The 17781-nt window shown below is 35.6% G+C and overlaps 2 protein-coding genes and 2 long non-coding RNA genes across 5 annotated transcripts; 1 reads left to right on the top strand and 3 right to left on the bottom strand.

Annotated features, from left to right (window-relative positions):
* Positions 1-8072: 8072 nt before the first annotated feature.
* Positions 8073-8918, top strand: LOC131433007 (DNA-directed RNA polymerases I, II, and III subunit RPABC1). The gene is made up of 2 exons (XM_058599717.1): positions 8073-8349; positions 8405-8918. Exons 1-2 carry the CDS (start codon positions 8204-8206, stop codon positions 8889-8891), a joined length of 633 nt encoding a protein of 210 aa, XP_058455700.1. The 5' UTR covers positions 8073-8203; the 3' UTR covers positions 8892-8918.
* Positions 8919-9428: 510 nt separating this feature from the next.
* Positions 9429-10331, bottom strand: LOC131433008 (large ribosomal subunit protein uL11). The gene is made up of 3 exons (XM_058599718.1): positions 10173-10331; positions 9978-10051; positions 9429-9884 (listed from the first exon to the last, which is right to left on the bottom strand). Exons 1-3 carry the CDS (start codon positions 10207-10209, stop codon positions 9498-9500), a joined length of 498 nt encoding a protein of 165 aa, XP_058455701.1. The 5' UTR covers positions 10210-10331; the 3' UTR covers positions 9429-9497.
* A 563-nt stretch (positions 10332-10894) lies between these two features.
* Positions 10895-11371, bottom strand: LOC131432552 (uncharacterized). Of its 2 annotated transcripts, none has more exons than XR_009229896.1 (3): positions 11300-11371; positions 11081-11242; positions 10895-11013 (listed from the first exon to the last, which is right to left on the bottom strand). It is a non-coding gene; the product is annotated as an uncharacterized LOC131432552 (long non-coding RNA). The 2 variants fall into 2 exon arrangements; XR_009229897.1 differs by having other exon boundaries at positions 11081-11214.
* Positions 11372-14686: 3315 nt separating this feature from the next.
* LOC131431087 (uncharacterized) lies at positions 14687-16084 on the bottom strand. Its single transcript, XR_009229639.1, has 2 exons — positions 15597-16084; positions 14687-15539 (listed from the first exon to the last, which is right to left on the bottom strand). It is a non-coding gene; the product is annotated as an uncharacterized LOC131431087 (long non-coding RNA).
* Between the last annotated feature and the right edge of the window lie 1697 nt (positions 16085-17781).

The following is a 17781-nucleotide window of genomic DNA, read 5'->3' as shown; positions in this document are numbered from 1 at the left end:
TGTGTCAAATAATCTTGCTAGGTTTTCTCGGATGGCTTAACCGATTTTGACAAATTTCATCTGGATTCGATTTCCGGTTTCGGAATTATAGAGTAAAGTGTGTTAAAAATTTTGTACCGGAACTTAAAACGGTGAAACAAATCACATACACAAAATTCTAAACGGACCTCAAAACTACTCAAAATGGTAGTCATTGACAGTAGACGGCCAAACAGAATAATTTCGATTCCCTGGTTCCCGGTTTTCGACTAATGACCGGAGATTGTAGTTATATAATCCAAAATGGATCTCACTCACTTTTCTTGAACTGACTTCGATTATACCGGTTCCCGGATTCTGGTTTCGGAATAACCTACAATAGTGCAACTCTCGTTTCTCAGTGATGTCTTAACTGATCTGAGATTTTTTTTATTCAGTATACTAATTTATACAGTTACAGTTATACTAATTCATGTACAAACTTTTTCTGGTTTTTAAGAATCCACACCACACATTTATTTATGAAGAATACCACACCTTAATATATGAGATATATAAGAAAGGCATCATTACACACTAGGTATATTGATATTGCGCATTGGACGTCTCAACATCAACTGCTAGTGAAAACCACTGATAACTGTTTGGAATGAGAAATTTATTCCAAACGACCAAGCGACCTGTTAAATACAATGTAAAGCAAATGAAACGACACACTACCCAAGTAACCATATGCATTATATTACTGCACATTTACAACTCTATTTTTACATTGTTAATGTATAATTACACTAATCCTACACGCAGAGAAATGGAGCATGTTTAAAATAACAAAACCGTTAGTAGAATTTTCAATATAATTTATGTTCATTTCAGGCTAGAATATGATTGTTTTGAACCAATTTCTCTGTTAAATATAACAAATGCTCACTGCTTGATTTGAATCTAAACTTTGGTTTAACCAAACGAAAAATTTATTTGTACCCGATGAATTTTTTGTTGAAATAAACAAACTATTTATTACATGTCAACCAAAGTTGAATTGACGTTAACGAAATATCCATGTTGACTCAATCCTGCTGTATCTTTATTTCAAGAAAGAAATAGGTTCAATTTATCTATGATCTCATTTGTGTACTGATATAACTAAGTTAACGGTTCAAATGAACCGTAACAGTTTTATTTCTAATAAACAAGAGCATTTTTTCCCACGAGAATAATCCAGGGCATTTTTTTATCTCCCGCGGATAAAATTTTTTCCAAGTTTTATAAGTAACGTTTATCTACTTCTTTATTTTCCTAGGGGATTATCAATAATTCAAGCGTATGTATCGATAATTGGGAATATTTTACAAATTGCACAATATTACATAACACATTTTCTTCGCAAAAAATATTTCATACAGGATCTCTATTTTGACTGATGGAGCACCGAATCGTTGGATGCTATAAAAATTAAAATAAAACCAGGGCTTGATTATGGTATGTAAATAATTCGATCGTCTAGCGACAAAACGGCTAAAAGTTTTGAAAAATTGCAAAATTTAAAATAATTGTATATGTAAATTGAAAACAAATAAAAGTAGTACTAAAAATTACTTTGTAAATTAGTTTGAAAGAAATCATTTTATTCCTAAAATCAAACAAAAATCTATGGTTTCAACAATCAAAAGCGTTAGTTGCAATAACTAATTTCAAGGAAATTTATTTCAACTAAAAGGTTTTGTGAATCTAAAGCGCTACAATTATTGACTTTTACTAGAGTTCGTTTCATTTTAAACTATTTTTTCAAATTGAATTTACTGTGAAACTGTTTGTCACGAAATTGACAGGAACGCACAAGAAAAATATTTGTTGTTTTTATCAAACTATTGGTTGAAACAAACTAATCCACCGAGAAAAATAAACTATCAAGTTTTGTAGTTTCAAGTAGCATATTTGCAATATCAAACCAGATTTTCTTTTGTCACTATTTCAACAAAAATATTCGTTGGGTGAAACTCAAATTTTATTATTTTTACAATTTTTTTTTCTGCGTGTACATACTTTAAAGCAATGTGCATTAGATTTGTATTCAAAATGTAGCTGAGCATTATTTTACAACAACATTCCACCGACGACACGACCTGCCACTCGTCTACCAAAACTGTATCGCAAATTTAACTACCCCTCAGTAATGCCCCGTTTACACTTCTGCTGGCTGCCAGCATGCTGGTGTCAGTGTACTGCCCTCTTAGGAAAAAAACGTTCAACGGTGGTCCTTCGTTGGTCTAATACTTTGGATCATTGGACCACAGTTGAACGTTTTTTCCTAAGAAGGCAGTACACTGACACCAGCATGCTGGCAGCCAGCAGAAGTGTAAACGGGGCATAACTGGTAATGTCAAAACGAAATTGTCTGAAAAGATATTGAAACTGGCAACAAAGGTCGAAATCTGTTGATTTTAAATAACAGTTATCCATGGCTACGTATGTTGTTTAATTACAACATATAAATAACCTCACAGCTGCAACAAAATGTGATTTCCGCGAACCGGAAGATAAACGCACGGTTGATTATTACCGAAATCGGACGTTCTGCTCAAGGCGATCATTTTTTCTTAGAATAGCTTGACCCAGTGCACCCCAAAAAGGCAGAAGATGCACAGCATAAACTTAACTCTTAACTCTTTTTTTACATCAATTGTAGATCATATACTTTGCTACGATTGAAAACATCTCGTTCTTTATTGTTTGTTTATTCGAAATCAAAAGTTTCTTCATTCTAGTGTCATATTTTATAAAAGAAATATATGTATATTGTTAGATTTAATTAGAGCATAGTGAAACTAGTATAAAATGGACACTTCTCAATTAATTTCTTCAATAGATCTTAAGAGCACGTGACTGTTGTTCCTCTGTTTTCTTTCACTTCCGATTAGTGTGGAAAAATTATAACGATTTGTATCAAACTTTCCGGTTAAATTCGGAACGTTCCGGTAAAGAAAGTATCAAACTAATTTTTCCGGAATTTGACGTTCATATGACGGTGACGGAAAAAGGTGGACCGTCTGAATCGTACATAAGTCTTTTGGCGATCATTTACGCACATTGCGCCGTTCTACCGAACGAGAACAGGAGTGTCTACGCTTGAGTTTAGGGAGCGACGTCGCTACAGATATCCGAGAATTCAATACAGACCGTCGTAAACATCTAACAGAAACCGTTTGGTGATATTTTTTAATCGTTTGGTGAAATGACTACAGAGCACTACGTATAGAGAAAAGAAAGTTTTATACTATTTCTAAACGTTTTAAAATAATGTTAATCTTTACCTACTTAACGAAATATGCCATTCCGTTGACCTAGAATCGAATTTCTAGCGATGCCAAGCGATAACGTTTCTTACATAATGGAATAATAATTTGTTTTTATTTATTTGTGCTACAAAATAGGTTCCTTGGTAACGAGTTTGTAGAAACCAGAAGTGTTGCTGGAAATAGTATTTTCAATAATTAACAAGGGGTCGCTATATTTGTGGTAACTGGTGGTAAATCGCTAACGAACACTTATTATTCCGATTTTTCTTCGAAGTATCTGCAATACAAATTATAATACGGAATACTTCGACAAATTTTCAAGGACACATTTTGCATCGTGCGGTACACTGTCATGATACACTGTCAGAGTGACAATGTACTTTAACGAGTTTTCTATAAAACTAACAACTCAGATGACTGAAAAATGATTCACCATAGAGACTGTTTATTATGCTCATAAACAAAGATTTTTAATTTTTCGAGATCGTGGAAAATCCGAAAGAATTTGATTGTAATTGAAGCTATTTTTTGTGATTATGATTATTTGACTCAGAACCGATATGACTACCGACATCGCTCGCGATTTGGAAGTACCCGGATTCAGTTTTGAAAACTGTCGCAGGTTAGTGTCGTCAGATAAAACGCAAGACTTGAATTTCTAACCTTGATGCTCTTTAGAAACGCTCAACTATTGAAGCAAGGATTTGTTCCACCGAAAGCTATTAAAACTGGTACAATTGTTGGGATTATTTGCAAAGATGGTGTCAATCGTGGCGGATGCAAAATTGCGAAAAAATTCACTACTTGGCTAATACATGTACTGCTGTGGTGTCGGAACGAATTAGGATCGATTTAGGATCCGGCTCTAACATTGATCTATGTGTGATTCGAAAGAATGATGCACAATATTTGAGGACGTTCGAGGAAGCTAATAAAAAAGGTACCCGTCCCCTCGCATATGACTACAAACCAGAAACAACGGCAGTTCTACATAGCAAGTGTTTCAACATTGATATTACCGAGCAATGCGTGCGCACTCTGATCCCTGTTGGCGGGTGGACAGCATGGATATCGCTTAGAATTCAATCGTTTTTTATTTAACATATTGAAATGTCAATAAATACACATTTGCAGATATACTAAAACGACTTGTATAATATTTGTCTATCACTTGTGGTCCAAAAGAATGTCACACAGGCGTTAGGTATGAATATGATTCTTCCATGAAAAAAAAAACAATATGAAAAATAGTAATAAAATAAATAAAATACCTCAAATCACGGAAGTTTTCGTTTTGAAATACAAATCATTTCATACATAAATATTTTTATCCGCTATTCGATAGCGACGCATTGTTTTCATAATAATTACTAACATGCTTCGATGTCGTAGCGTTGCCAGAGATTTTCTTTTTCAACTTTTCTAAGCTGTCATGACGAAACAGTAAAACAGGCTAGGCTAAATTGATCATTCTGTGAGCCAAACATTGAGGCTGCGAATGTATGGGACCTAGGAGCATTATTATTTGTAGTTGGTGTCTGGTCGTGTCATCGATTCCACCGTGCTATATATCGACACTCTGCTATATTTTGGAGCAAGGAAACTGTAATAATAACTATAAGAGTTATAATCCTATAAGGGCATATTCAGGAGTGTTCTAGTTCTAGATGCATAATTTATGTCAGTTTTAAAATTTAAATCTACAAATTATAACAAAATAAACTGGCAGCCCCAGCAGCGTTTTATCTGTGTTTCAAATATAGAAAAAATAGAACGGCAGTGTATACCAGTTTTAAATTTGACAGTAGAACTGGTCGAATAAATAAATCTAAAACGGATTGCTGGGGATACGTTTGTTTCAGTTTCATTTACATTATAGACCACCCATATGAATCTTGCAGCTGCTGAATTTGCTCTAAGAGTCTAATAATCGCCCTTTTTAGCTTCATAAACGCATTGTAAAAACATGTGTAACTCCGCTGCATTTAATCAAATTTTACACGAATTTTCAAAGCTGAATTAATGTAAAGTTATAACGCATCATGGTTACTTGGGATGTCTTGATATTGATAAAAACTGGAGTCTATAATTTAAAGCTATAGCAGATCTTTTGCCAGATTTTACAAATTTTACCAGATTTTGTCAGATCTCACCAGATCTTTACGCTTTTGGCCTCTAGACGATAGGTGGTGAGACCAAATACAAATAATAATACCCCTAAGTCCCATACAAACGAACCGCCAATGTTTGGTTCACAGCCTGAACAAGTAATAGTATGTTCACATTCGCGCTGATATCAAGTGATAAACGGATATACTTGATATCCGATGATATCATGTGCGATATCACTTGATATCCCATACAATTTGTTGTCAACGCGTATAACCATTTTAGCATGATATCCGAGAATTTATGTACGATATCATGTCGAGTTGTCAAAAATCGCAACTAGCAACACGGATAATGGCATTGAACGCACTCATTTATGAACGTCACTTTGAGAGTGACAATAAACAATCATTATAATTTTGATTTTCTCATAGAATATTGGCGTTCGGAGACCGATAAATTCGAGACTTCAATTATTGATTGAATTGTAGGAGAGAAAAGCAATATTATTGACTACTCCTAATGGGAACATTCAATATGACAACTTGATTGTCAAACGATATCATTTCGATCATATGTGAACACTTCGACATGATATGCATATCAACTCGGTATATCAAGTGATATCAGCGCTAATGTGAACATGGTATAAGCCTTGCAAATTACTCCCTTTCGTTGCGATAGTTTGCAAATGTGGAAGGAGATCGTTTCTGGCAACGCTTTATGCTAGTTGCTACGGCGCAAAACAAGTTTGTTTGTTTATGTTTTCCGTTGCTGTATTGCAACACTCCAGCTAATCGATGGATGAAGAATTGCGATATATTTTGGCAGTTATGGAACTTTATTTCATAAACGGACCTTGGTGTGGAACATGGGTACGATTCGTATACGTACCACGGAAACAGCGATTAGCGCTCTACACGATAAAATAAAGGTTGAAAGAGAAACAAATGCAAGCTGTGTATGCGTTTTTCGAATAGTCACTCTTCTATGCGTGATCCAGACAAATTGATTATAGCCCGAACGGTGGCAGACAAAGCAGTTTTTCTTTCACGATGGATAAACTTATTAATTGAATTATTTTCTATTAGTATTATGACGTAAAGGTTCCCCGCATTAAGCAGATGTTGGAAAAATTCCTACTCCTCTGACGGGAGTGATTTGCAATGAGAAGAACGGATGGCTACCATAACGATTCGGTGAACAGTGCCGAGACATTGTAACATATAATACTGAGCAATTTCCGAAAAAGCCAAGGAGCAAATTTCTGAAAAGCCAAGTAGGACAAAAAACAAAATCCGATATGGAATAACCATATCTCATACACAACAACATAGTTCAAGTTTATTTTTCACTACAATAAACAGTAACTATGGTGAACTTGTTCTTACCCTTCAGTGTTGCTAGTTTTATAGGAAACTCGTTGAAGTACATTGTCACTCTGACAGTGTATCATGACAGTGTACCGCACGATGCAAAATGTGTCCTTGAAAATTTGTCGAAGTATTCCGTATTATAATTTGTATTTGGTGAGACCTTTATTTTAGTTCACGGTTAATGAAGCCCGGTCAAAATTTCCGACAGACACAGACAAGTCCAAATAAATTTTTTGAGTAAGAGACAGATATTTAAACAAATAACATGGCAACTCTGATGATGCCACGTGTGAATCGGTTTTAATTGTTTTGTTTGCATCACGAAATATTTTGGCCACCAATTTTTTTACTAGGGTCGTCGTTCTATTTTCACTAGGAAAAGAAACCTCAAATACTTTAGTTTTAGAATAAGCTGTTCTGAGTAGTTTTCATAAGGCACAAGCAAAAATATACTTAAAGGATAGTTATTTCAAATCAATAGTGAGTTATATTTATTTGATTTATATTCACACAATTTCGGGTTGAATACGGTTTACTTAATTTTAGCTTATTGAAGGAAACTTATTGAAGGAAACTGTTGTGTGGTTTTGCTGATTGTGTTTTGACAACAATGGAGAGAACGAATGCCCACTTGTACTCGGCGGCAGATTTCCCCCCAGACGTTTGGCTATGTCTGCCAGCCATTTTTGCCGGCAACAGTCTGGCAACAATGCAACAACCGTTTCCGGCAGAGAATTTCGCCTAGCGGTTATTAACGGTTCTGTTTCTACCAGATTCTTGCCATACAAGATTGGCAGAACCGTTTGAATCGGTTCTACATCTTTAGCATCTTGGTTTCATTTTTCATTAAAAAGTACATATGAAAGGCAATAAATTATTGCTGTTCATACATACTAATTATGAAAATGTTATTGCCAATAACAGTGCTTTCTCACTACCAAACATGCACATATTTCAATCTCATTTAACTCGTCTCAAGATTAGTTTTTTTGTATGTACATGCGGGATTGACAAACATCAAATGAAGTCGAATAAAAAAAAGAAAAAAGAAGGAAGAGAGAAATAAACAAGACACATACGGCGAGATAATGACGCAATTTCGCCTGAACAATTTTGACAGCAGCCGGAATGCAGCCAGTCTTCTGACGGTTGCCAGAATTCCTTACAAGCGGGTGAAAGGAAAGATTCATAACAACTCAAAATTAAGTATAAAGAAGTCAAAAAGTAGGTAGATTTAATTTTCAGTGTGAGGCCGGCAACCTATTTAGCTCTACCCAACATAGGTTACTTTTAGACGAACGTGCATTGATTTTTATGCTGTTATTTTTTGTGCATCTTTTGGATTATATTGTTGTGCATTTTGAAGTTTTTGTTTGCGTGAAAATTTACCAGAGAATTTTCTGTGGGTATAATACAAACTAGTATATCTTTTTAATTATAATGGATGACGATGCTGAAACATATAAATTATGGCGGATTCGTAAAACTATTATGCAGTTGAGTCATGATAGAGGTTATCTGGTCACACAGGATGAATTGGACCAGACACTAGAGCAGTTCAAAGAACAATTTGGAGATAAACCTAGGTGAGAGCCCATATAGAATATAAATTGAACCACCTAATAGTATAATTTGTATTAGTGAGAAACGTCCAGCTCGTTCAGACCTAATTGTACTAGTTGCCCATAACGATGATCCAACAGACCAGATGTTTGTTTTCTTCCCGGATGAACCGAAAATCGGAATTAAAACAATTAAGACTTATTGTACCCGCATGCAGGAGGAAAATATTCATCGTGCCATAGTCGTGGTGCAGGCAGGGATGACACCGTCAGCGAAACAATCTCTTGTTGACATGGCACCCAAATACATACTAGAGCAGTTTCTCGAGTCGGAACTACTGATTAATATTACCGAGCACGAATTAGTCCCGGAACATGTCGTAATGACACCAGAAGAAAAACAAGAACTGTTGGCTCGTTATAAATTGAAGGAAAACATGTTAATGAGAATTCAAGCTGGAGACCCAGTTGCTCGATACTTTGGACTAAAGCGCGGCCAGGTAGTTAAAATTATACGTCCCTCGGAAACCGCCGGAAGGTACATTTCATATAGATTAGTTTGTTAGAGAATAAAGACAATTTTGTAAGAATAATTTGAATTAAGCTACTTCATTCTATAGAGCTGGGCTCACAAATTTTTTTTGCTTGAATCGAATCGTTAAAGCAAAAAAAATTAACATTCCTTTGACTTTTATCGAGTGTATCTTATAGGACAAACTAATAAATCGGTACTAACATATGATTAGGGCATGTCGTACGATAGGCCATTACGAATGTTACAAAATGCAATGCTCATTGTTCAGCTCAAGCATTTTCATTTATACAATAATCGAAACAATCTTGGGAATAGAAGCCCCAATAAGCATTAGTAACGTTCAAAAGGTCCCATCGCACGTTATGCTTTTATCAAAATAGTGTTTCGTAGATTCCATCGATTATTGTGTAAATAAAAATTGTAGTCGAGCAGAGCATTATATTTTGCGACATTCGCAAAGGCACATCGTATGTTAGTACCAAGGCCTGATCACATTTTAGTACCAATTTGTTGGAAAATTCAAACCGAACGTGAAAAACCAAAACATCAGTATAATGAAACACGAATATTGAATTAGTTTAATAAATTTATTGAACCTGTTTTAAGCATTTTAGTTTTACATTCCCTTAAAACAAAGCTACTCCGAGGGACATTCGACAGCTCCGCTATTGATATCCTCAATAACGTCATGCGGTGCACGGCCATCAATCGTGCATCCGACGCTGTGAGCCGTACCCAACACTTCTTTGCAAGTGCCAGAAAGCTCCCGAGCCATTGAACGGGGCCGCATTACTCGTGCAATATTGACCACTTCATCAAACGTAATATTGCCACTGTGTTTGATGTTTTTGACCTTTTTTCTATCCCGAGGTGGTTCCTTCAATGCTTTAACAATAAGCGAGGCTGCAGATGGGACAACAGATATTTGCGCTTGCCGGTTTTGGATGGTCAGGCAAACTGTAATTTTCAAACCTTTCCAGTCTCCGGTAGCCTTAGCAATATCATCACCAATCTTTTTCGGGGACTAAAAAAAAACTTGATAAACATCCAACTCGGAATCCAATCATACTAGTTGTATGATAAATTCACTAATTAAAATAAATCGTGTTCAACTTACCAAACCAAGAGGACCAATTTTAGGTGCCAGAGACGATGTAGCACCAACTTCACCTCCAACACATCTCAAATAGACTAAAACAAGAAAAGGTTTTGATCTCAAAATAAACAAAATTTAACGTTCCATATTAAGAACATACGTATAGGCAAATAAGCTCGGCGAACCTGATATATAATAAGTTTACTTGTTACGTACCGTGCTTGATTTCGTTCGGGTCAAATTTTGGTGGCATTTTAGTTCACAGTTATCGCCGAATTATAAGTAATACTCCACAAATCACACAAAAGTGTGTTCACACGATGACTAAATGTCGGAAAAGGAGTTAAACTTTTGACAGCAGTATCTCTTTTGACAGCTTTATTTCCGGATATGTGAAAATAACAGAGCTGCCAACGTAATTGAGTAAACTTTGTGAAAAATATGTAAAAATAGTCAAATTTGTGTTAAATTTGTGTTTTTCGTTTGATGCCAAACCTAACCCAGTTCCACCCTAACTGCTGTCAAACCGTTTGTTTGAAGCTACACTCAGAAAAATAAAATGGTAACTGTTACTATATAGAGGGCCAACTTGACCATGAGCGTATAGTGGTTTTCAGCCGACTATGAAATCAGATGATTTCAACAATGGTCAAGTTCATGTTTACTATGAATGGTATCGGCTCTAGAATAGTAATATTGAACAGTGTATTGTATGAATAACTAATACGATTGAGATGGTTAGCCTAACCATGACCGAATATTTTTTTTACATTGTAGTTCTTGCTATAACCAGAGTCATGGTATTTTTGACATTTCACTTATAGTTATTTCGAAACTAAAGGCAGTGGTTGATTCAACAATGCTGAAGATCAGCAAAACATGAGCTGATGTTAAAAAGTTTTATGAATTTAAATTCTAAAATAAGAACAACAAAATAATTTCATTAAACTCTATTTTATTTTCGCATCAAATCAAATGATAATATACCTGGTGGAATATTGCTTAGCATTGCTTGATAGCATCAGTTGATTCAAGGTTCTGTCCGGTGGAGTTTTTCCTGAAGCAGGAATTGGCAGCAGGAAAGAAATTATTATCCAAGTCCAGATGCAAACCTCGATACTCACCTGCGACTTTCCTTGTGATACGAGCGAATTGAATCCGGGAATCAAATGATAATCTTCCTTTTCATCAATCGCTTGATGTTGTTTCTACAGCGACCGATAATGAATAATAAACCGTATACGAGATGTTGATTTCACTGGAAAACATAACAGTTGCCGGAAAAACTGTTGATAAATTGAATTTCAACCGCGGAAACTAGTAAGGCTACAAACTTTACCTACCTGCAAGACCTACCAAAGTACACAGTCACAATATAGAATATTTTGTTCAAATCCATCACTGATGTGTTACCCAGGTACGAAATTTTCTGCTAAATTAGAATAACTTTATGTGACAATAACAGTACACCCGTTCATTGACAATTTGTATAGTCAGCACAAATGTAATACATAGTAGGTTGAAAAACACTATACGATAATGTGCTTACTACATAAATTCTGTTGAGATATGGACTACATGAATAGTGTTTTCAAACTTCATAATCGTCTTTTAAACCATGTATCTAATTATGGTAACATTATTAAACTGTGGACATATTTACATGGTAGCGATAACTATTTAGCTCCTCATATATACAAGGCTCGAGAGCAATTTCACCTTACTAGAAATTGTGATTTTAACTATCTGTTCTTATATTTGAGATGACTACCATTGTCAGGATGACCATGCCAGAAAAGTCATAAATACAAATAGTTTAGTCAAGTCGTAGTCTTTGTTGTCTAGTAATTTATACAATACAGATGGTGAATAGTCATATATCATGGTTGTTGCTACTATTTAAGCGTATAGTTGAAATGACAATGGAAAGCAGTTTACGGTTACTATGGTATTTTGCTCAGTGTAGTTTCGAATCTAGTTTTAACGTTGTTGAACTGAAAATCGAGACAGTTTCAAACCTGGTTTTTATATCAGGTTTGCTCAGATCCCCATTGCTAAAAGCGAAACGAGCATAGGTTCGTTAAAAGTGTTTGTTTGATGAAACTACCCTGGGTTAGTTCCAGTTTTCTCAAGCGAAAACGACATTAGTGATTTGTTCTTACATTGAGAAATCCAGTTTAAATAATGTCATAGGGCTTTGCAGATAATCGGCCCTTATACGAGAATTATAAGCGGACCTTACACGATCATTAAAAGTGTCATTACTAAAAAAATATCATTTTAATGAACGTGCATTGGTGCAGTAATGACGAGTTTTCTATGCAAATTTGAATTATCATTACTTAGTCACCATTAAAAATGACAAAAATAATTCTCGTGTAAGGACATAGCCAGCCGTCTGGGGGGAAATCTGCCCGCCGCGTACAAGTGGGAAGAACCGAAACTGACCTACACTCAAAATAAACATCACTTAATATTCAAATGCAAAAACATATGATTATTTTCCATAATACTTTTCAAGTAAAAGTTACTTTTCCCATACATGACAGCCATGTGTCCCACATAATGAAAATCAATGTTGGCAACACGTATGTTTTATGTGATCACTTATCTATTATTAGTATATCACATGTGTCTTAAATGAAATCCATATATTATTTATCTGTATTTCATTTAACTTCCATGTATTTTTCCAATGGTATTCAAATGTTCATCTATTGAGCTATTGGCAGTATGACTGATGTTTATTGAATGAAAATGATTTTACGTTTCCTTTATATATTTAAAATGAGTTTTTCTAATTTTTTAATAACGAATATGTAAGCTAAATTCATACTTATTATAACTAAAACACTGTAGCGTCCATATAAAAGTAGCATTCCGTTGCCTACATGAAACGAAAAAGTCGCTGAAGTCCGACCATATATGGGAAAAGTAACTTTTACGTGCAAAGTATAATGGAAAATAATCATATGTTTTCGCATTTGAATATTATTTATTTGCATTCGAATATTATTTATTTTCCACTGGAAATAATTTCTACTAAAGAATTAGTATTAGAATTTTCATTGCGAGATTTTTTTCAGTGTTGGAAAATAACTATCGATCTGTCAAAAATACCCATGCTCTCGAGCAGGGTTATTTTTGACAACTTCAAATTAACCACTCGAGTGTCAGATTTTAACACAAAAGTTAAAATTAACCGCGAAATGGTTCACAGCCTAAGTGATGTTTATTTTGAGTGTAGTTCACTGGAGAATTTCTGAAATTTCTTCCACTTATTTTTTTTAAACTAACACTACATACCTGCAAAGTACTTCTACTTAACGTAGAATAACAATAAATTTTCTTCTATATGAAGGTAACACACACTTTTCACACGATTTTTGCAAGAAAAAACAACAACGAACCGTTCCAGCAAGTTGAACGAATATTTCGTGCAGTATGTCGTTCAACAAGCGCTCAAGGGCCAACAAAATAGAACGGCCATTTTTGCCGGAATTCAGCCACTATCTCAGTGGGTAATAGGAATGTCGGAAATTTAGAATTACTCGATTATTTAATAAACGAGTATAATTTTGAAACTAATCGATTGAAATTTATCCGATTATCTAGGTTATTATTCGAATACTCGATTATTCATTCGATTATTACTGTGTGAATTTTTTTTATCAATTCGATTAGCTTAATAATCGAATATTAGTTTTAAGCTAATCGATTAAATATTACTGTATAATTACCTCGTGAGTAATTATACATTTTGCCGAGACGATTACCGAGCACACGGCCGAGATTCCGCAATAAATGTGTAGGGAAGCTAAATGGTTCGAAAAGGCCGTGCGTTGGTTTTCTGGGATTTTCGTAGAATATCTCAGCAAATAAAAAAACCATGAACATCGAGTATGGTTACGCATTATTTGAGCGTTTGAAGGCCGAATCCACTGCGACACGAACTCACATATACATATACATATCATATACATCAGACATAAAATTTCAAGTATCTGTTGTCGCTGTGTTTGTGTCTTCTCCGTGCACATGAGTTGCTGCACAGATTCAAGAAGAGAAAGAATTACTCCCCTCTCAGCAGGCCGTTCTATTTTGTTGGTCTTTTAGCGCTTGTTGAACGACATATTGCACGAAATATTCGTTCAGTTTGCTGGAACAGTTTGTTGTTGTTTTTCCTCTTGCAAATATAGTGTGAAAATTAAGTGTTACCTTTACATAGAAAGAAAATTTGTTGTTATTCTACGTGAAGTAGAAGTGTTGTGCAGGTATGTAGTGTCAGTTTAAAAAAATAAGTGGAAAGAGCTTCAGAAATTCTGCAGTAAAACTAGTCCAACGGGGCTCCAACTCCTCATGTTGAAAATGGCTCAACAATGGACCTTTGTCTGCCGGGTTTGTTGAACGAAAAAAATGGCATTCGGTTCAACCGACGACACGACCAGGTACTCCGAAGGAAAATCAGCATTAATATTGTCCGTTAACGATTTACCGCCAGTTACCAAAAATATGGAGACCCCTTGTTAATGATAAAAATAATCTTCTCGAGCAACACTGTTTAAGTTGCTACGAACTAGTTACCAAGGAGCCCCAACATAAATAAACAAACATTTTGAGGAAGCAGCGGAATCCTCGTTCCATTAGTGTTAAATTTTATGCAAACGACGGATTTTTTTGATAACGAAGCAGAACTGCATTGGATTGAACTCGATTGAAATGAAACAACCTTTGAACATCATAAATATGCATTTATTATTTATTATTTCTAATATTACAAAAGTAATCAGATAGAGATATACATAATTGTTCGTGTGATGTTGAGATTCATGGCCAATGCTCACCCAACTTTCTGCGCCCAATATTATTTGCCACTCTTCCGTAGTTTTATCTATATCGAAGTAACCCTGCACACAAGACTTTTTCTGTAGATTCCTCTATCGAAGATAATTCACTAGTTCACTAACCAAAAACAAAAATTTCCTCCGATAATGGAAAACTGACTAAGATGCAGTATTTCTCGCTCTCGTTGATGTATTGAAACAATTACCATAAGAGTAGTCTCGCTGGCGGTATTCCGAATACAATTCAATTCATCGTAGCGGGAGGACTCATTCAGCGATCCGTTCCAATTGAAATGGATAATAGACCCTTCCAATGGTCAATGAACCTGACCGGTCGTTTTATCGTTTCGCGACGAATTAACTACTTCCAGCTATTCATCAATACACTTGAACTGTTAGCCCAATACAAGAAACCCCATCTTCTGGGTTGTTGATTTTTGGCGTGATTTTGGTGAGATACCGGTGTTAGAATCGCCTCGTGTAGGCTGAGTGCGTATTATTTCACCATGTCCGTCACCACTCGAGGGTTACTGGAGAAATCTTTCCAAACAGAGAAATCATTTTGTCGAACATTATGTAGGAACCGCAGCGCACTCCGCTGTCGCCTGGCCACGCTCAGCTCGTTGTAGGTCATATCCATGTCTTCCTCATCGGTTTGCGCCGAGCTGTCATAACACAACTGTTCCAACTCAGCAGTGGGTTATGCGTCATAATGTCCACTACGGTCGAAATGTTAGACCTGGCCGCAACGAATTTCAGTTATTGGAAAAGAAAAATTGAGATATGAAATACTTACTTCTCTTTGGCAAACAGTAGAAACCGCTTTATAAAAGACTTCAATAACTGATATAGTAACAATCAAAAACAACTGATTTCATTCGCATTTCAACCGCTGGCTGTATCCTTCTCAGTTTTTACTTATCGTGAGAAGAGGATCTTCTACTCGTTACAGTCGGTAAATCCATTAAAATTTTCCGTAATTAAATAACCGATCCGCAGTTTATTTTGTTTATCATCTAACCTTCATTATGCAGTAACCAAAGCCATGGTAACTGTTATTCAAAATCAATAATATATTAACTTGTGCTGCCAGTTTAAATATTTTTACTAGCGTTTTCGATTTGACATTACCAGTTACTGGGGGGTAGTTAAATTTGCGATACAGTTTTTATAGACGAGTGGCAGGTCGTGTCGTCGGTTCAACGGTCTGTTTCAAAATCGGCAAACAAAGGTCCCGTGTTAGCCTCCCGTTGAACGATTGATTGGGCTTTCATTGGACCAATGATCCATCGTATTGGACCAATGAAGGACCAACGTTGAACGTTTTTTTCCAAGAGGGTCAGCTCAGCTATAAAATTTGTTTGTTCAATAAAAAATCCCATCCGAAAGTATATGGTTATCTCATTGTATTGAAAAACACAAGCGAATCTCCATTCTTCAATCTTTAGTTTTCACTTACAACGAACTGTTACATCTGCTATCATACCACATAAGTAGTGCACAACTAGTCAATTTTGTCACGAGACGCCACTGCATTGCAAATGGGAATTTTCTTTCGCAAGAAGGTTTCCTCCCTTTGGTTGGTGGGCTTGACGGTATTGCAAACATCATCACATACAATCAATTAGCGTTACAATTTGATAAAGATATGCGTTACAGTTTTTAGTTTCATAATTGAATTAAATGAATAATATATGGAACGACTTGAATAAGATGTTGATTGCATTACGCTCCAACATCCGGGGTTGGAGAGGCCGGTAGGGCTTAACTGAGCTCTTTTTTATGTTTTATTTTCATACTACCGGCCCTTATTACCAGTGTGAAGTGAAAATTAAGTAGAGTAAACGTATCCCAATTGGGTTTCACACGATGACAATAAATGAACGGTAAATCGAATCCATCTTTGACGTTTATTGGTGGTTTGTGTATAGTGGTTTTCAGCTTGACATAGAATGCGACGGAATCGTCGCAGGATTGCGAAATAATGAGCGTCAGAACCACTGATGCCAGGTTTGCAGATTGGTATGTAAATTTGCAATTTCGTTTGTTAGCAGACTTTGCAATTAAGCCGACTTTTTTGCAGATTTTCGAAATGTTTATGAACAATCGTCCATTTTAATGACTTTTGCTATTACTGTAGGGTTTTCGTTCGGTTTTTTCGTCATACTTCTAAATATTGAGGTCGCATAGGACCATTTCTAATACGCAGACGCCTAAAATTTCACCTGGCATCGCTGCCAGAAAATTGGACAGGTTTTTTAACCCCTTCGCTGTCTGTTGTATTGAAATTAACTAGCATTAGAGCCAAAAGAAAAATTAATCGGCTGTTGGATTGAGGCCAATTGCATTTTCAACTGGTAAAATTCCTTAGCGACAATTGTTATTTCATTGTTCATCGAAAGCATCAACAAATGTATATCTGTCAAAGACGACCAACTTTTTAGAGTAGACAAATAGCACAATCGATTAAAGCACGAGGTTTTGAAAACCAAGGCGTCGATTAATACAAAGTATAAATGAAAAGGGAACATACTATGCACAAAATAATCATTATGTACGATTCAGACGATCCGTCTTCTTTTGTCACAGTCAATCTCCGTCACCGGCACCGTCAACATTAATTACATGCATTCTTATGGAGCCATTCACACGTAACGTCTTGACGGACGGAGCGTGTGAACGTTCCGGTAAAGAAAGTATTAAACTAATTTTGACGGAAGCTGACGTTTCGGTGACGGTGACGGAAGGAGGCGGATCGTCTGAATCGTACATTATGTCAAATAAATAGCACACGCCGTAATCATACGCATTATCAATATGAATTAATTATGACTTATTATACTTATTATTATTAATTATATGAATTAATTAAGTTTTCTTAATAATGAATAAAAATTTAGTTGTTGTAACGGTCAATTTAAAAAATATTTTTTTCTGGCTTGTGGTCTCGAAGGGGTTGAATCGATGCGAATGACAGTTTC

The sequence above is a fragment of the Malaya genurostris genome, chromosome 2, assembly GCF_030247185.1.
Source record: "Malaya genurostris strain Urasoe2022 chromosome 2, Malgen_1.1, whole genome shotgun sequence".
NCBI lineage: Eukaryota > Metazoa > Arthropoda > Insecta > Diptera > Culicidae > Malaya > Malaya genurostris.
Note: the sequence above shows the minus strand (reverse complement) of the source record. Positions and strands in the feature narration are given on the sequence as shown.

Bases quoted from the DNA above. Each gene is read 5' to 3' on its own strand.
- LOC131433007 (XM_058599717.1), top strand. From the start codon at position 8,204: ATGGATGACGATGCTGAAACATATAAATTATGGCGGATTCGTAAAACT. The intron at 8,350-8,404 runs GTGAGAGCCCAT...AATTTGTATTAG, and splicing joins CAATTTGGAGATAAACCTAG to TGAGAAACGTCCAGCTCGTT.
- LOC131433008 (XM_058599718.1), bottom strand. From the start codon at position 10,209: ATGCCACCAAAATTTGACCCGAACGAAATCAAGCACG. The intron at 10,052-10,172 runs GTACGTAACAAG...TTCTTGTTTTAG, and splicing joins CCCGAACGAAATCAAGCACG to TCTATTTGAGATGTGTTGGA. The intron at 9,885-9,977 runs GTAAGTTGAACA...GTTTTTTTTTAG, and splicing joins AAATTGGTCCTCTTGGTTTG to TCCCCGAAAAAGATTGGTGA.